We start from the raw sequence: 16514 nt of genomic DNA on the forward strand, positions 1-16514 counted from the left end.
CACAACACTCCATGGAGGTCAACAGTGAGACTATAAAGGCATACACACAGACAATGGTGAAGGTGGGAGAGGGCCAGGGGCAGCAAGCTGACCACACAAGGCAGGTGGGAGGGGCTGTGGCAGCACAGAAAACCAAGCATGACAAGTGTGAGGGTTAGAGGCAGTACAACAACCATAGAAGGCAAGAACGAGGGGACAGGGGCATGCACAAAGGACCATGAAAATCAGAAGGGAGGGGTAGGAGCTGGACACAGACAAAAGAGAGCAGGACAAGGGGATTCACAACAGACCATGCAGTGTAGGCAGGAGGAGCAGTTGCAGGGCAACAGAGAATGGAGGGCAGAATAGAGTGGCAGAAAACAGAACATGGAGGACTAGATGGAGGGGATAGGGGCATGGAACTGAAACAGGCAGGGTGGAGGTGGCAGTGACAGGTGTCAGCCATATGACCATCTTAGGCATGTGAGAGGGTAAGTGGCAGCTCCACTGAACACTTAGAGTGGATATGAGGGGCAGTGGCAAGCCCATGGAACATGGTGGGCAAAAAGGAGGTCACATAGGTTAAGCAGGAGGGCAATTATGGGGCATAGAATTCAGCAACGGAGGGTAGGAAGAGTGAGCAGGGATATCAAGCTATATGGAGGGCAGTGGCAGCACATCAGACCATGCAGAGCAGAAGGGAGGGTGGCTGGTGCATGGACACGGAAAACAGAGAGCGGGGAGCAGGTGGCTGAGGCAGCAAGCTAACTGTTCAGGGCAGGCGGTAAGGGCAGTGGCAGAACAACAGCCACACAGGGCTATAATGGGGAGCAGGGACACGGACTTGGACAATGGATGGCAAGGAGTAGAGGGGGGCAAGATCAACAATCGTGGGTGAGGACAGCATAATGCCAGGCCAAGCCCTGCGTCCAACCCTCCCAACCTCACTGTGCATTGCGATGAGCATCTTACTTAACATTGAGAAACCCTAGAAATGTACTGAAAAATAATCAAAGGTTACAGGGAAAAGCCTTAGCAATTCACAAAAAAACTAAAGGTTACATGGAGGTTATAGCTAGGTTCAGATTTTACATGCACAAAAATATTGAAATTTAACTTGGGCCCTAAGGTAACTATAACTCACACCCTCACCATGAACTGATAATTTCCACAGATATATCATGACTCATCTTCTATGACATCATTGATAATATCACTGTAAAATTTGCAGTAACATTTTTGCTGAGAAAACTTTGAATGGCACAGGTGCTAGCTATAGCATATATATATATATATATATATATGCAAATACAGTATCCAACTTCGAAAGTATACCCTGGGACACAGCAGAGGTTGCTTGATGTGTTTAATGAAGCTTCTCTAAAGCAGGTGTGTGTTACTTTAAGGCTCTACTCCATACGTAAGCAACGTGCAGCGTGTTAGTTGCTAGTTTACTTGTTGCTTGGTGGTTGGCTTTCTTGGTGCACTACAGCTGTAATAATTAATTTAGCTGATCCTATTTGAACCAATAACCTAACATGCGCATTGAAACTGGGCATTACTACTGTCCAATTTAAATGGACAAAATACTATGGCCCTCATTACAACCGTGGCTGTAAATGCCGCCTACTGCCGTACTGACGGCCGCCAACATACCGTGACCACGGCAGTATTCCGCTACAGGTATTAAGACCCACACTGAGCATTCCCCCACAATACAGACACCCACACAAGTCCACCAGCCCAAAGGTCAGTGATAAACTGGCGATAGCAAAACTCACACCGTTACGCCAACAGGAATACACCCACAGTATCACGACCGACGAATCACTGCGCTCAAAATACACACACATTTACAAAAACACCACCAGATTGCACAATTCAAACTACACACTCCTGACACATATACACACACCATACCCACACACTCACACCACTATAAAACACACACCCACATTACCCACAATCCTTTCAACAACAAAAAAAGACCATCACCCATACACCATCCACGCACATCCCAGCATATACCCCAACACATCACCCCACACATCACCCCACACATCCTCACACATATCACTCACACCACATCCATGGTACCCCAAAGACACCCCAGGTTTTCAGAGGAGGAGCTAAGGGTCTTGGTGGAGGAAATCATCCGGGTAGAGCCACAGCTATTCGGATCACAGGTGCAGCAGGTGTCCATTGCAAGGAAGATGGAGCTATGGCAGAGAATCGTGGACAGGGTCAATGCCGTGGGACAGCACCCAAGAACCAGGGATGACATCAAGAAGAGGTGGAACGACCTACAGGGGAAGGTGCGTTCCGTGGTTGTAAGACACCAGGTAGCAGTACAGAGGACTGGCGGTGGACCCCCACCTCCTCCCCCACAACTAACAACATTGGAGGAACAAGTCTTGGCAATTATGTATCCTGAGGGCCTCGCAGGAGTAGCAGGAGGACTGGACTCTGGTAAGTCAAATCTTTACTACTTTATCCTCCCCACCCTACCTGCATGCCATCACAAACTCCTACCCCTACCCTCACACCCATCACTCCACCACCTCACATATACCCCACTATCACAACCCACCCATCCCAATACCAAGCCCTGCATGCAACACCAAAGCACGGACCCCCAACAGAGACCTGCATGGACACCCATCACCACAGCATACCCAGTAGAGAGACTCACCCAGCCCACAAAATCACCACTCACACAAGGCCAAGCTGACAGGGAAATCACAATCATACAGGGAAACACACCCATGCACAAGATGGCACACGCAGATACATTAACACTGCATTTGCATCCCCACAGAACCCATACTCAAAGTTATCGGAGAGGAGGTGCCAGCTACATCCAGTCCCCCCACAGAAGAGGCCCACTGTGGTGACAGCAGCTCTGCACGCCTGGATCAGGATGACCAACCTGGCCCATCCTGGACCTCTGGACAGTTGGTTACCAGGCCACAGTCCCAACCCACCACAAAGCCTCCCCCCTCAGGAAACACCAGCACAGCACCCACCCAGCGGTCCCATGCCACTGTCCCCAGGACACATCAATCAGCAGTGTGTCCACCCCTACAGGGACCCCAGGCAACCCCACAAACACAGGACGATCAGGGACCTGGGGTCAGTGGCAGTGGGCACATGGTTCAGGGGACAGAGGCACACGACAACAGGGAAGCTAGGAGGACTGCTGTGCGACAGGGGGAGGACAGGCCCAGGGAACCCACTTTCCACGAGGCACTCTCCAACATCCTGGGAGCATACCACCATTCCCAGGAAACGATGGGCCAGATACTGGCCAAGTTGCAGGAGATCCAGCAGCTGCAGGAGGGACAGTACCTGGGAATCAGGGATGACCTAACAAACATTTACACCATACTGGTCACCATTGCATGGGTGCTGGCTGACATGGGCAAGACCATGGGGGAGGGAGTGGCACAACAACGGGCGCCTGACACTGGCCAAACCAATGAACAGCCTTCCATCTCTGCCGACGCTACTGGACAGGAAGGCCCACCATAGGACCAACAGGCCACCAGCACCCCACCCCCTGCAGAAGGAGAACCACCCCGCAAACGGTCCCTGCGATCCAGGCAGAAGGCAGAGAACATTGCCAAGACCACCGCCAGGAAATAAGACTCTCCTGATTGTCACCCTTCTGTCCCACTCTGTCACCCTGTCCACCTTGAACTGCCATTACTCCCCTTCCTATGCGCCATTGGACAATGTACCTGTGATACCAAGAGACTGGGCTCTACCCTGGACTTTCCTCCACCATCAGCCCAGCCCATTGCCCATCCCCCTCTACTTATGAGCACCTAAATAAACACCCTTGGAACAAATACTAATCTGGAGTCTGTCAAATGATTCACAAATGTATTAGTGCAACATTATCAAAGCATTGCAACTTAAATGTACAGTGAAATATACTTAGGAATGACCTTTAGTGGGCAGCAGTACACATAGCAGGAGCCAGAGTGGGCCACAGAGATCTGAAAATAGAGGAAAATAGAGGTGCCAAAGGGTACAGTAAGTAGCCATAGACATAGGGAAAGAGGCTGCTTTGTACAATGTCCAACAGATAACTGAAATATAAAGTGAAATGACAGTGTCTTACCTGTGTATCACTGGAAGTACTGCTGAATTATGTTGCTTCTGTTGTAAACATCTTCTTCCTCTGCCTCCTCTTCCTCACTGTCCACAGGCTCCACCGCTGTCACAAGACCATCTCCAGGCACATCCTCCTGCTGAAAAGGCACCTGGCGTCTCAAGGCCAGGTTGTGCAACATGCAACATGTAACATGCAACGATGATCTGGCACACCTTCTTGGGTGAGTAGTATAGGGAGCCACCTGTCATATGGAGGCACCGGAACCTGGCCTTCAGGAGGCCGAAGGTCCTTTCAATTATCCTCCTTGTACGCCCATGTGCCTCACTGTAATGTTCCTCTGTCCTTGTCCTGGCATTCCGCACTGGGGTCAGTAGCCATGAGAGGTTGGGGTAACCAGAGCCACCTGCAAATATCGAGGTACAACTGTTAGGCACACACTAGCCCGTAGGGACAACCCCATACCCAGACACCTACTCATAGTGTGTGGGGACCTTTGGCTCACCTATTAGCCACACCCGGTGCCTCTGGAGTTGGCCCATCACATATGGGATGCTGCTATTCCTCAAGATAAAGGCGTCATGCACAGAGCCAGGATATTTGGCATTCACATGGGAGATGTACTGGTCCGCCAAACACATCATCATCACATTCGTAGAGTGATAGCTTTTTCTATTCCTGAAAACTTGTTTATTTCTCCGGGGGGGGGGGGTACAAATGCCACATGTGTACCATCAATGGCACCAATGATGTTGGGGATATGTCCCAGGGCATAAAAGTCAGCTTTCACTGTGGCCAAATCCTCCACCTGGGGGAAGATGATGTAGCTGCGCATATGTTTCAGCAGGGCAGACAACACTCTGGGCAACACGTTGGAGAACATTGGCTGAGACATCCCTGATGCCATGGCCACTGTTGTTTGGAAGGAACCACTTGCCAGGAAATGGAGCACTGACCTGCACTAGAGGGGGGGATACCTGTGGGCTGGTAGATAGCTGACATCAGGTCTGGCTCCAATAGAGCACACAGTTCTTGGATTGTGGCACGATCAAGTCTGTAGGTTATGATAATGTGCCTGTCCTCCATTGTCGCAAGGTCCACCAGGGGTCCGTACACCGGAGGATGCTGTCATCTCATATTCAGCCTCAGAGGTGGAAGCCTATGGAAGAGAATGGTGAGCAGAGGGTCATATTCCCACATCTATTGCACTAATGATGATTTGTTTACTTTCCAGCAACAAAATGTGACTCCGACAATCAGTTGCCGTGCCAATATCTGCTGTGACGCAGTTAGGTGCCATGCCCTGAGCCCCCCTGAAATGGCAGATGCCTACCTGTGAGGAGGGACAAGTGGAAATGAGCTAATTGCGGTGGCGTTCTGCGCCATCGCGGTAGGTGGTCGATGACCGCCGTGCAACTTCTCATTGGTTATCATTGGGCCCTATGGGTTCCAGGAGCCAATGGCGACGTACGCCGTCGGTGATGGTACGCACCGCCGCGGACGTCAGCGCCATCTTCTATCTATCCACTCACTTGCTACCTGACCTTCAATAGGAGAGGACCTAAACTGCAAGTGCTGCTGTGACCTGTGTCTGGAACCGATCATGACTCATGTGTCTAGGGAAAGGGCCCCTGCCTTCACTGTGGAGGAGTTGGAGAAACTGGTGCATAGGGTCCTACCCCAGTACACGTTACTCTATGGTCCTCCAGACAAACAGGTGAGTACACTGTGAGCATGATGCGTGGGCCATGAATGTATGGAGTGCTGTGTATGTAAGCCACATGTGGGGGGGGCAGGGGCGTCCTGGCCAGAGTGCAGCATGTAAGGTGGTCAATGTATGTGCGTCAGGGGATGGGAGGGATCTGGTGGGCCATGAGTTTGACGGTCCGGGCGGTTGACTGATTCCCTTTTCTGCTGTCTTTTCCTTGCAGGTCAGCGCCCACCAGAAAAAGGGTATTTGGCTTGCCATCGCCAAGGAGGTGCAGACCCTGTGGGTCTTTGACAGGCGGAGCACCCACTGCCGCAAGAGGTGGGAGAACCTGCGCTGCTGGGCAAAGAAGACAGTGGAGGCCCAGCTGGGGCTAGCCTCCCAACGAGGAAGGGGTGCCCATCGCACCATGACCCCCCTGATGTTCTGCATCCTGGCGGTGGCCTATCTGGAGTTGGATGGGCGCTTGAAGGCATCACAGCAGCCACAAGAGGGTGAGTATAGAATCTCAATCCTGACTTTGCGCGCATTAAGAGGTACCTGGGTGGGGGATGTGGGCTATGGGTGCCCCTAGGCCAGGACGAAGATGGCAGGGTAGGTCCCTTGTTGGGCAGACTCTGAAGCACTCCTACACCAATAGTGTTAGTGGGCATCTACTACTGGGCAGGGTCCTGTGGATTTCTGGTGTGCAGCTGATGGTGTTAGGCACTGTACCCCATGGGCTGGTGACTATCTTAGTAAATGGTTGGGCATGGGCTAGTGCATAAGGCTGCTCCCTGTGTGTTGTGTACGCCAACTTTAGTGGTGTTGCTGGCATTGACCAAGTGTATCCTCTGTCTCTTACCCCCCTTTTTGTTTTGTCACTCTGTCCTTATGTGCATTATCATCATCTGGTGGAGGAGCAGAGGCACCGATGACGGAGGGAGCTGCATCCCACATGGGCCTGGAGGCTGAATCCACCGATGGTGAGGGCACCAGTGGGACGGAGGGCAAGGGGAGCACCACGACGGGGACAGGAGGGGAGACCACAGACAGCAACTCCTCCTCCGATGGAAGCTCCCTGGTGGTGGCGGACACCTCTGTGCCCACCCCAACAACATGTACAGCTGCCACCACCCCTACCAGCACTGTTCTCCCAGCAGCCCCTCAGCATGTTTCCCGTGCATGCTCACCCAGGAGGGTGGGCATCTCCTTTGCCCCAGGCACCTCTGACCCTTCCCCAGTCAGCCCTGCTGCCCTCAGTGAGGAGGCTATTGACCTCCTGAGATCCCTCACTGTTGGGCAGTCAACAATTCTGAATGCCATCCAGGGTGTCGAGAGGCATTTGCAACAAACAAATGCATACCTGGAGGGAATTCACTTTGGCGTGGTGGCCCAGCAGAGTGCATTTCAGGCTCTGGCCGACTACCTGATGGCAGCCCTTGCCCCTGTGTCTAGCCTCTCCCCTCCAACTTCCTCTACCCAGTCCCAATCCCCTCAACCCCAGCCCATCCCAAGCACACCTTCAGACCAGCATTCACCCAAATCAACAGCCAGAAGTGGCTCAGGCAAACACAAGCACCACACATCATCCCACAGGCACTCACACAAGCACCATCCCCATGCAGACACACCAACATCCACTGCCTCCACTGTGTCCCCTTCCTCCTCCAAGTCCACCTCCCTCCCAGTATCATCTCCACTCACACCTGCAAGCACTACATCCTCATCTGCAACCTCCATCACCAGCACGCCGATCACTACTCACCCCCTACTGGCAGTCACCACCCCCACATCCATGCACACGTCCCCTGTGTCCTCTCCCAGTGTGTCTGTGACCCCTCCTCCCAAAGTACACAAACACAAGCACCCACCCACCCAACAGCCATCCACCTCACAACAGCATCCAGCACATGCACCTTCACCCAAACTCAGAAGACAGACACCTCCTACAACCACTCCCTCTTCCTCCACTCCCAAACCCTCTCCCTCTTCCCGCCCCAGTGTGTCTAAAAATATTTTCCTGGCAAACATTGACCTGTTCCCTACCCCTTCCCACCCGGCCTTCCCCTCGGACCAGGGTCTCCAGAACCCAGACCAGCACCTCAGCCACCAAGTCGGCGTCCGCTGTGGTACCTGCAACTCCCAGAGGCTCAAAGGGAGCACCCGTCAGGCCAGCCAGTGTGCCACCAACCCCTGCAAGGACCAAACCATTTCGCCACCTGCCAAGGTGAAGAAGGGGACAGCATGCAGCAAGGGCAAGGAGCACAACCCACCCAGCAAGGCCACCTCCAAAACTCCAGCTGCCAGAGCCAAGGTCACAACAGCATCTGACAAGGTGAGGAAGGGGCAGAAAACCCAAGTCAAGGCACTTCAGCCGTCAGAGGCTGCAGGTGAAGGCCTGGTGCCCACCAGCAGATTCACCAGCCCTGCCACCTGCACCGTGGGCAGCACAGCCAGCAGCCCTGCTGCAAGCACCACCGCAAGCACCGCCACCTGCACCGCCGCTGGCACCACTACTGTCAGCAGCAGCATCCCCAGTGGGCAGCCATCCGAGGCTGCAGGAGAAGGGCTGACACCTCCCTCCACCACTGGCAGCACCGGCACCTGCACCACGGCCAGCCCCGCCTCAAGCACCGCTGACAGTAGGACCACTACCAGCACCAGCAGCCCCAGTGGGCGGACGTCCGAGGCTGCAGGAGACGGGCTGGAGCCTACCACCACCACTGGCAGCACCCCCACCAGCACCGGCACTACCACCAGTTTGCAGTCTTAGGCACCTCAGGATGGAGTACTATCATGCAACCTGGTCCCTGCAAATCTCGTGCCTCAGACACCCAGGTGATGGAATGTGAACTGGCACACCCCAAGTGCTGCATCACTGAGCACAAAGCCACCTCCAGAACCAGTGGAGATATGCATCCACTCACCCTACCCTTGGCAGGCTGAAGCACACTGGGCACAAAGCCCCCTCCAGAACCAGTGGAGATATGCATCCACTCACCCTATCCTTGGCAGGATGAAGTACACTGGGCACAAAGCCCCCTCCAGAACCAGTGAATATATGCATCCACTCACCCTATCCTTGGCAGGATGAAGCACACTGGGCACAAAGCCCCCTCCAGAACCAGTGGAGAAGCCATCCACTAGAGAGACTGTAGCCTTGCACTCCCCAGGATCAAGCATTGGGCAGACCACCCACCAGAGAGACTGTGGCTTTGCACTCCCCAAGACCAAGCAGTGGGCAGACCACCCACTTGAGAGACTGTGGCTTTGCACTCCCCAGGACCAAGCAGTGGGCAGACCACCCACTTGAGAGACTGTGACCTTGCACTCCCCAGGACATCGCTGTGGGCATGGAGCCCCCTACAGGAGCAGTGGCGTAGTACCATCTTCCGGCTGATGTCCCCTCCCCGTTCCCCATCCCCCTGAGGTGCCTGTGTGATTTCAACCTGATACCCCTGCAGTGTTCTCTCCATATTGAGGCAGGAGTCAAGTGTGGGCTTGGCCCATGATTTTTGGCCCAGTGGCCCACGGACATTTGGAAAGGACAATGTACGGCCTTATGTACATATTGTATATTTTTGTAAATACTGTTTTTATATTTGTTATGTATATCTGTCTATTTCTAATATATCACTGATTTTACTCTATTCCTTTTGTCCTTGTGTTCTTCCAGGGGGTAACAGGGTGTAAATGTAATGTTGCTGCATGTGTTTGTGTGTGTGGTGTTGGGGGTGGGGGTGGGAGTGGGGGTGTTGCGTGTTGCGTGTGTGTGTGTCACTCTCATTTTCCTTCCCCCCCTGTGTAAGAGGTGCAGTACTCACCGTGGTCGTCACCACCGCCTTTGGTATTCCTGGTAGATGAGGAAGTAGACCAGCATGGGCAGGACCTGTAACTCGGGCTCTATGGTGTCCTGGTTCTTCGTTGAGTGTCGAGAGGTGAGTGGTTTCCCTTCCAAACACTGTTTCCGCCGTCCTTTTGATGGCGTTGGTACTGCCCCAGAAAAGCTGGCGGATTGGCGGGTTGTGATGGGGTGGGCGGTACATTGTCTTCCGCCTGGCTGTTCGCGGTTACCGCCGCTGTGTTTGTTGCTACCACCGTGGTGGTTGGAGTGTTAAAGTGGCTGTCTGTGTTGGTGGTTTCCGCCGTGGTCGTGATCCCATTTTTTTTACCGCCGGCCTGTTGGCGGTATTACCGCTGCTTTAACACCGACTGCCACGGTTGTAATGAGGGCCTATATTTGGAAGGATGGAAGACTTGTTGTGTAGCCATTTTAGCTATAGCTCCATGCACGTTATTTTAATACACTAGGCCTGCCGCTGTGCACTCTAACCTAGATATATTTTATTTGGCTTCATTTTATTATTGTTACAATAACTACTTTTACGGTCTTGTTTTTTTCTGTTTATCTAACGGTTTTGCTAGGGCAGCACTCTGTTCTCAAACAAGACATTCTTGCTCACTCTGTGCTTCTTCCAAGGCTACAGCAAGATAGGTTGCCGATGAACGTGGTATAAGTTTAGTCTCCAATATTCGTAGAAAAACATGCATATTTACACAGGGACATTTTCTTAGAACATCAGCTTTTTTATTATAAAAGCACTTCCTTGTCCCTTACACGTTAGAGGGAGATTCCAGCCAGAGAACCACGACTGTATGCTGATTGCTGAATGCTCCGCTACAGATGCTAACGCAGACTTCAGGCCTTTGCTCAGGTATGGGGGTTGATGTCTTCCCAGGGGAACCTGAAGGGCAGAATTAAAGCTTAACACGCTGTGCTCTATTATAGCCTAGGTAGGAATTAGTCTATTGACTGTAGTGCCAATATGATAGCGTTATTTTTATGCTTCACTCTCCTTGTCACAATTTTGATACTGTCATGTTGTGTCGTGCTGGTTATTGCAGCTCACGCTTTGCTATATAAGATACAGTTGCTTCATTAAAATCATTATTGAAACATATACTGCCTCTGTTTGTCATTGTATATCTGAGACCACGGCTTCCCTGAGAAACCAATTATGTAATGCGCTCAGCTGCCCAGTCATCCCTGCCCTTGGGTAGATATGTGGCACTGCTAGTTAGCCAGAACAAAGCCCGAATTGGAGCCACGGGTGTGACAGGGACAGAGGGAGCGTGCACAGCACTCCTCCTCAGTGCCCATGTGTGCTTGGCCAGGCGTCTCGGGCCGTCAAAACATACATGCGCACTAGGCTCTCTCCAACCTGTCAACGCAGTGCCGGGTTAGAGAGAGCAGGCAGAGGCTCCCACTCTGCCTCGGAGCACCCTGGCTAGGCTCCGTCCAATCCTATAGCTGATTTCATGCTGCCAGTAGCATGAAAGCAGAGTTAGGATTGGATGCAGGGCAGGCTGGGAGCCTATGCCTGCAATGCAGGACTGGAGCGGTGGCGCGGTAAAAAAGGTGCGTTTTTATTTTATTATTATTTTTTATTTTGGTCGTCCCCCCACCACGCACTGCGCCGCCCTGCATATTTTCCTCCTGCGAGCCACGACTGAACTCTCTAAGCAATACTACATCAAAATGGAGTAAAATGCCACCCTTGCTTGTAGATACCTCCTACACTCGTCAATTTTGTGTTGACTGGACCTTTGCATTTTGCCACAGTTTATGCTTTAAAAATACCATGTGCATTCATGCATTCACAGTCATCCCCAATGGGGACTGCCAGCACTTGAGCACAGCCAGGAAACCAAACCAGAACAATTGCTCTCAGATGACGCACGTGTTGAAACCTGCTCTCATCTTAGAGGATCCCTAGTCACAATCATCCAGCAATCAGATAGGACAATGTCATATGTGGGTGCTTCCAGGAAAAGCCTGGGGGTTTACTGGGGAAATCAGGCAGAATGCATCCAATTCCATGCATAGCAGTTGATGCATAATTCTCATTCTGCTCAGTGTGACTTGCTGAACACTAGACCTCAAATGTGGTACTCGTCAGTAGACTGAGGTGCAATACAATGTTTTGTGCAAAGTTAAAGTCTTATCAGCTCTCCAAAATGCCCTCTGTAATCAGAACAATGTTTCTATGTATTATATCCCAGTTAGAACTGCAGGTTTGGTGCTTTGAAGCACTGTACTGAACGTGTTGATATTACCCAATTTAAGTTTATTCCATTTCCTAACCTCAATAGGATTAAATGTTAAATTGGGCTTGGCTTGATGTGAATAGGTGACACCGTTTGTCAGCACAGAGCAGTGTACTAACTGAGAGATCTTGCTCTCTAAACATTACACGTTTTGACAGTGCTTAATTTCTAATCGAAAGAGTGCCAGTGCCCAAACCTCTGCTCTGAAACCTGCTTCGAGTACAATTGAAATATGGGTGCATTGAATACCAAGACTGGTAGTCTTGAATCCTCCTTATGGGTCTTTAATCCACTTATTGTCCCTCTATCTCACTCTAACTGCTCCTGCTTTCTCCCTTCATTACGGCTTTTCTGTCTTTCTCCTCTTCCGTCTTTCTTTTTTGTTTGTTTTTCCGTCTCTTGCACAAAAATAAGTGCTGGCCTCCAAAAATAAGTGCTGTGGCCCACACTGGCAACCACCGGCTCAAATTAAGAACTGCTGTTTAAGCTTTGATAGCATGCAGCTTCTCATGTACAAGAACATATATGGCAGTCGACCAGTCCATCACTCCAATGATCCATGCGTTCACTCTCCCACCCTATCATTGACTCAAACTCACATTCACACAATGTCATTGTATTGTACTTATACATTACAGCCAGACCATTCGTTTTTCAGTACTTGTTCTATTTTTCCTGAAATCCAAGTCCCAAGATTTGTTAGCTGAAAAGTTAATCAACACTCCTGGGGTAAGAGCCGCGAAATATAGAAAATATACTATAATAAAAATGTGGACATCAACAGGCAAATCGAGAAAATGGGAAGTTGTTGTAAATGCAATGTCGATGTAATGCTGACTTAAAAATAGAGATGCAATGTGTCACTTCTATTAACTCCCTACAGTCAAATGTAAAGGCCAATATACTGTAAACATGCTTTGCACCTCACCAACACCTTTACATTATGTACATATTTCTAGTTCATACATTAATGATGAAGGTCTTCGCCTTGTACATTTTGATTTAAAATATATTTATGGTGTTAAATGACATCGTGATTTTCAATATTTTTGTTAACGTAGGACTTGCCCTCTTCTTGTTATATCTGTCACGATTGCGAAGGGAGATCTTTCAGTCATATTTGAAATCATTCACAAGATGTATGGTAATTCAAAAATAAAATCAATGTTTACCTCCAACAATAAGTTCAGTCCCGTGAGAACTTGACATCCATTTGCCCTTTACTCGCAGAATGCAGCAGTACCTCTTGCTGTCAGCTTCCCTCAGATCTGTAATGTGAAGGGAACTCGTTCCATTGCCCCTTGGGTCTGTAACTAGTGTAACGCGATGTTTGTAGTCCTCGTGCTCGAAGTTACCAGTTAGATTATATATGTACTTAAATTCCAAACAGAGAGACCCGTTCCCTGCTTTCCAGTAAACTTTGACATCGTTGAGGGAATCCACTTCCCCTGAATAGGTGAATCCACAGGGGATGGTGACAGAAGCTCCAACCCTGGCGGGAATGGCATCCAGCTGAATGACGCGGGTGGTGGGTTTATCTGAAAAAAGAAAAAGGCAAAAAATGATGAAAGACCTAAGTAAACAGCTATGCAGATTGTGTTCTAGACACCACTGGAGCTAGGTCGCCATCAGCAAATTATTCCTGGTCAGTTACTGTTATAATTTTCTACAAAAGGTTAAAGATGTAATCATTCATTTACAGAGCTTTCTTACCATCAGCATGCTTTACACAAGAAACAATGATAAGTCCAAAAAAGAAGATAAATAAAATAGTAAGAGGAGAGAAGCAAGGGGGAAGCTTGGTGGTTGGGGAGAAGAGAGTGGTACAGTGGAAAATAAATCTCCTAAAATAATTAGACGGGAGATGTTAAAGTTCATGCCCAGGAAGATATGGGTTCCCACTTTGCGGACATAAAGAGTCCTGGGCAATAACATGCAGTATACTTTAGAGAAAATCTGTACGTTTTTCTATACCCATCTGTTATTAGAAAAACCTCAATGGGGGCGGGTGAAGATAGCATTGTAAAAGTAGAATTATCAATGCTTTTTGTCATTTTTTGTGTTCTAAAGATTTTATCGATTTTTAAGGTTATCAGCTATTAAGCTATATATTCACAATACACTCATGACTGATATTGTCAGGTGCTTAAAGACATATTGCATACCTATACTAGGCATACAATCAACGAAAAATCTATGAAAAATAGTCAAGATCATGTATATCAAATGTGGGTAGACATTCAACAGTGGATCTGTCTAAACTACACAAAAATAGGAGTATATAGAGCTATAATATAGAATGTTCCTACGGTTAGATTGGTTGATTTTGGGTGAAGTTTGTTGAAAACCACACTTTTGGTTGTGTCTTAAAGGACCTATATATTGGGGAGTGAAGAGAAAGAATATGGAAGTGGGAAGAATAGGACAGAAACAAAGGCGGGGAGGAAAGTAGCCATGTGGTCCAGGAAGGAGTCACCTAACTAGTGTTACCATCCTATTAAGTACTTAGATATAAGCCTCTGGAAAGACACACATTCTATCATATGTTGTGGATGGAAGCATCTAATATCTTCCATATGCCTTCTGAAGTAATAGGGCTCCTTGCGATCTTTGACTGAGCATTGTGCATGCTTCTGAGATAGGTAACCCAAGCCCAACATTAAACATTATTAGCATATTTCCAATCTAGAAGAATTACTTTGAGTACAATAGTAGGAGGTCTAGAGAGAGAATTTTCAAATCTGGAATTTCAAGCATTTCGGTCGGAAGATCTAGAAGGATATTTGTGTTGAAGATTTCGCTTAGTTCGGTAGTAAATTCCACCCAATTGGGTTTCAACCACTGACATGTGGAAAACGTATGTTCTGGATCCCTACATGCTGTTTTACATGACCAACAAATATCAGAGTTCATTAGTTTTAACTTAAACAGTTTTGGCGGAGTCCAGTAGAGGAAGTGGAAGGCAAAAACAAATGTCTGGATTCATGAATAGATAAATTTGTCTGGAGCAAATAAGAACATATTTTAGGCCAGGCCTGTGTTAGGGGAGGCGTGTATATGTATTGTGGGCATAGACAGACCATTTACTCTGAACAAGAGGGCTACATGGACTAGTGGAACTACACAGAGATTTGTAAATCTTGGATGCAACATGTTCCCTCCAGACGCAAGAGGGCTTATTTCTCTTGGAAAGCAGCAAAGGACAAGGCTCAGTTTCTAAGAAGAGACCTGATCCTAGATACCTCTCTCAGCTTAATTAAGGCCAAATGTGGGGGAAAATGTTTCAATCTTTGTATTTCTTTATAACTAGACAGAGTAGGATATGTTGACGTTCAAGGGGAGATTTTTGTACAATTTTAGCAGGACTTTAATTGTGTTATTAGTAATGTTTTAGAATGAGTGAAATTGTGATGAGACATATTAAATGTCATGGGTAAGGAGAAGTGGCAGCAGCGATGGTGCTCAATATTAAGCCAGGGGGACACCTTAATAGGATTATGTTCAAGCCAAGGGGTACCCTAAGCGAATAATAATGCTGTCTCGTAATTGAACCGGTTCGGTAGATTAGAGTCTCCTTCTTTAGAGATTAACTGGACTCTTTAAAAAAAGTTTTTCTTGGTTTCTTTTTGCACTAAAAGAATTTCGAGGTAATTTTTATCAATACTTGAAAAAATACCGATGAACATGGATAGACAGCATGCTCAAGAGGAAATTCACTGGTGGAATCCCCATAATTTTTAAAGTTTACCAAATACCCCACCACAAGATGTGTATAGGGGACTATGCCATCACCAAGTCTTTATTTTATACAATTGTTTTAGTACATTCTACAAGACGAATTCCAGTAGGCTAACAACAAACAAACACCGAATTATTTAATAAACTTTGATTGCCCTTGGAAGTCCAAGGTCCCAATACAGAAAGGATGCCAATAAATATTAAGGGGAAAGCCTCCTTTTTTTCTCCTTTTTTAAGGCAATAGCCTGAAAAAACAGAGAATGTCTTAATATTACCTGCAATAACTGTTATGGCATCATCAGGTTCTTCTGTGAAGATTAGTATATCATCTGTCTATGCTGCAGTTTAGAAACAGTATTGACAAAGTGTAGGTATTTAATATCAGTGGATTCGATGAACAATATCAATAGCGGGTTCATGGCTAAGAGAAAGAAAAGGGGGAAGAGCGGCAACCTTGGCTGGTGTATCGTTGTAAAACAAAGGGCACGGACTTGACGCCATTCAATTTGATTCTCCCTGTGGGATATGGTCATTTTGATATAGTCATTTTAATGTAAAGGTCACCAACATTAAGGGTCTGATTATGACTTTGGCGGTATTCCATCTGTCAAGGTCATAATCATGCCCTATATCTGTATAGGGCAGACTTCAGTTATGACCAGATGGCCTTGTCAAAGGCCCCTTCAGCTTCCAGCCCAATTGCTAGTGCTGTGGGTGATTGAGGTAGGGAGGCATTTAAAATGATATGACAAAACATGCAAATGTTATCGCTGGTTAATCTGTCTTTAACAAAATCTACTTGCGAAACATTAATTAATTTAGTGATAAAGGGTGCTAGAAATGTTGCTAATATTTTAGCCTAGATTTTGGTTTCCACGTTTA

General features: G+C 48.3%; 1 protein-coding gene across 3 annotated transcripts in view; it reads right to left on the bottom strand.

Annotated features, from left to right (window-relative positions):
* The window catches only part of LOC138246041 (CD226 antigen-like), a 469508-nt gene that overhangs the window by 188729 nt on the left and 264265 nt on the right, over positions 1–16514 (bottom strand). For all 3 annotated transcript variants that reach the window (XM_069200226.1, XM_069200235.1, XM_069200219.1), the window contains exon 3: positions 13067–13432. In XM_069200226.1, coding sequence (XP_069056327.1) covers positions 13067–13432 — 366 coding nt within the window. The remainder of the gene's footprint in view (positions 1–13066; positions 13433–16514) is intronic.

This window comes from Pleurodeles waltl, chromosome 1_2 (assembly GCF_031143425.1).
Source record: "Pleurodeles waltl isolate 20211129_DDA chromosome 1_2, aPleWal1.hap1.20221129, whole genome shotgun sequence".
Classification (NCBI taxonomy): Eukaryota; Metazoa; Chordata; class Amphibia; order Caudata; family Salamandridae; genus Pleurodeles; species Pleurodeles waltl.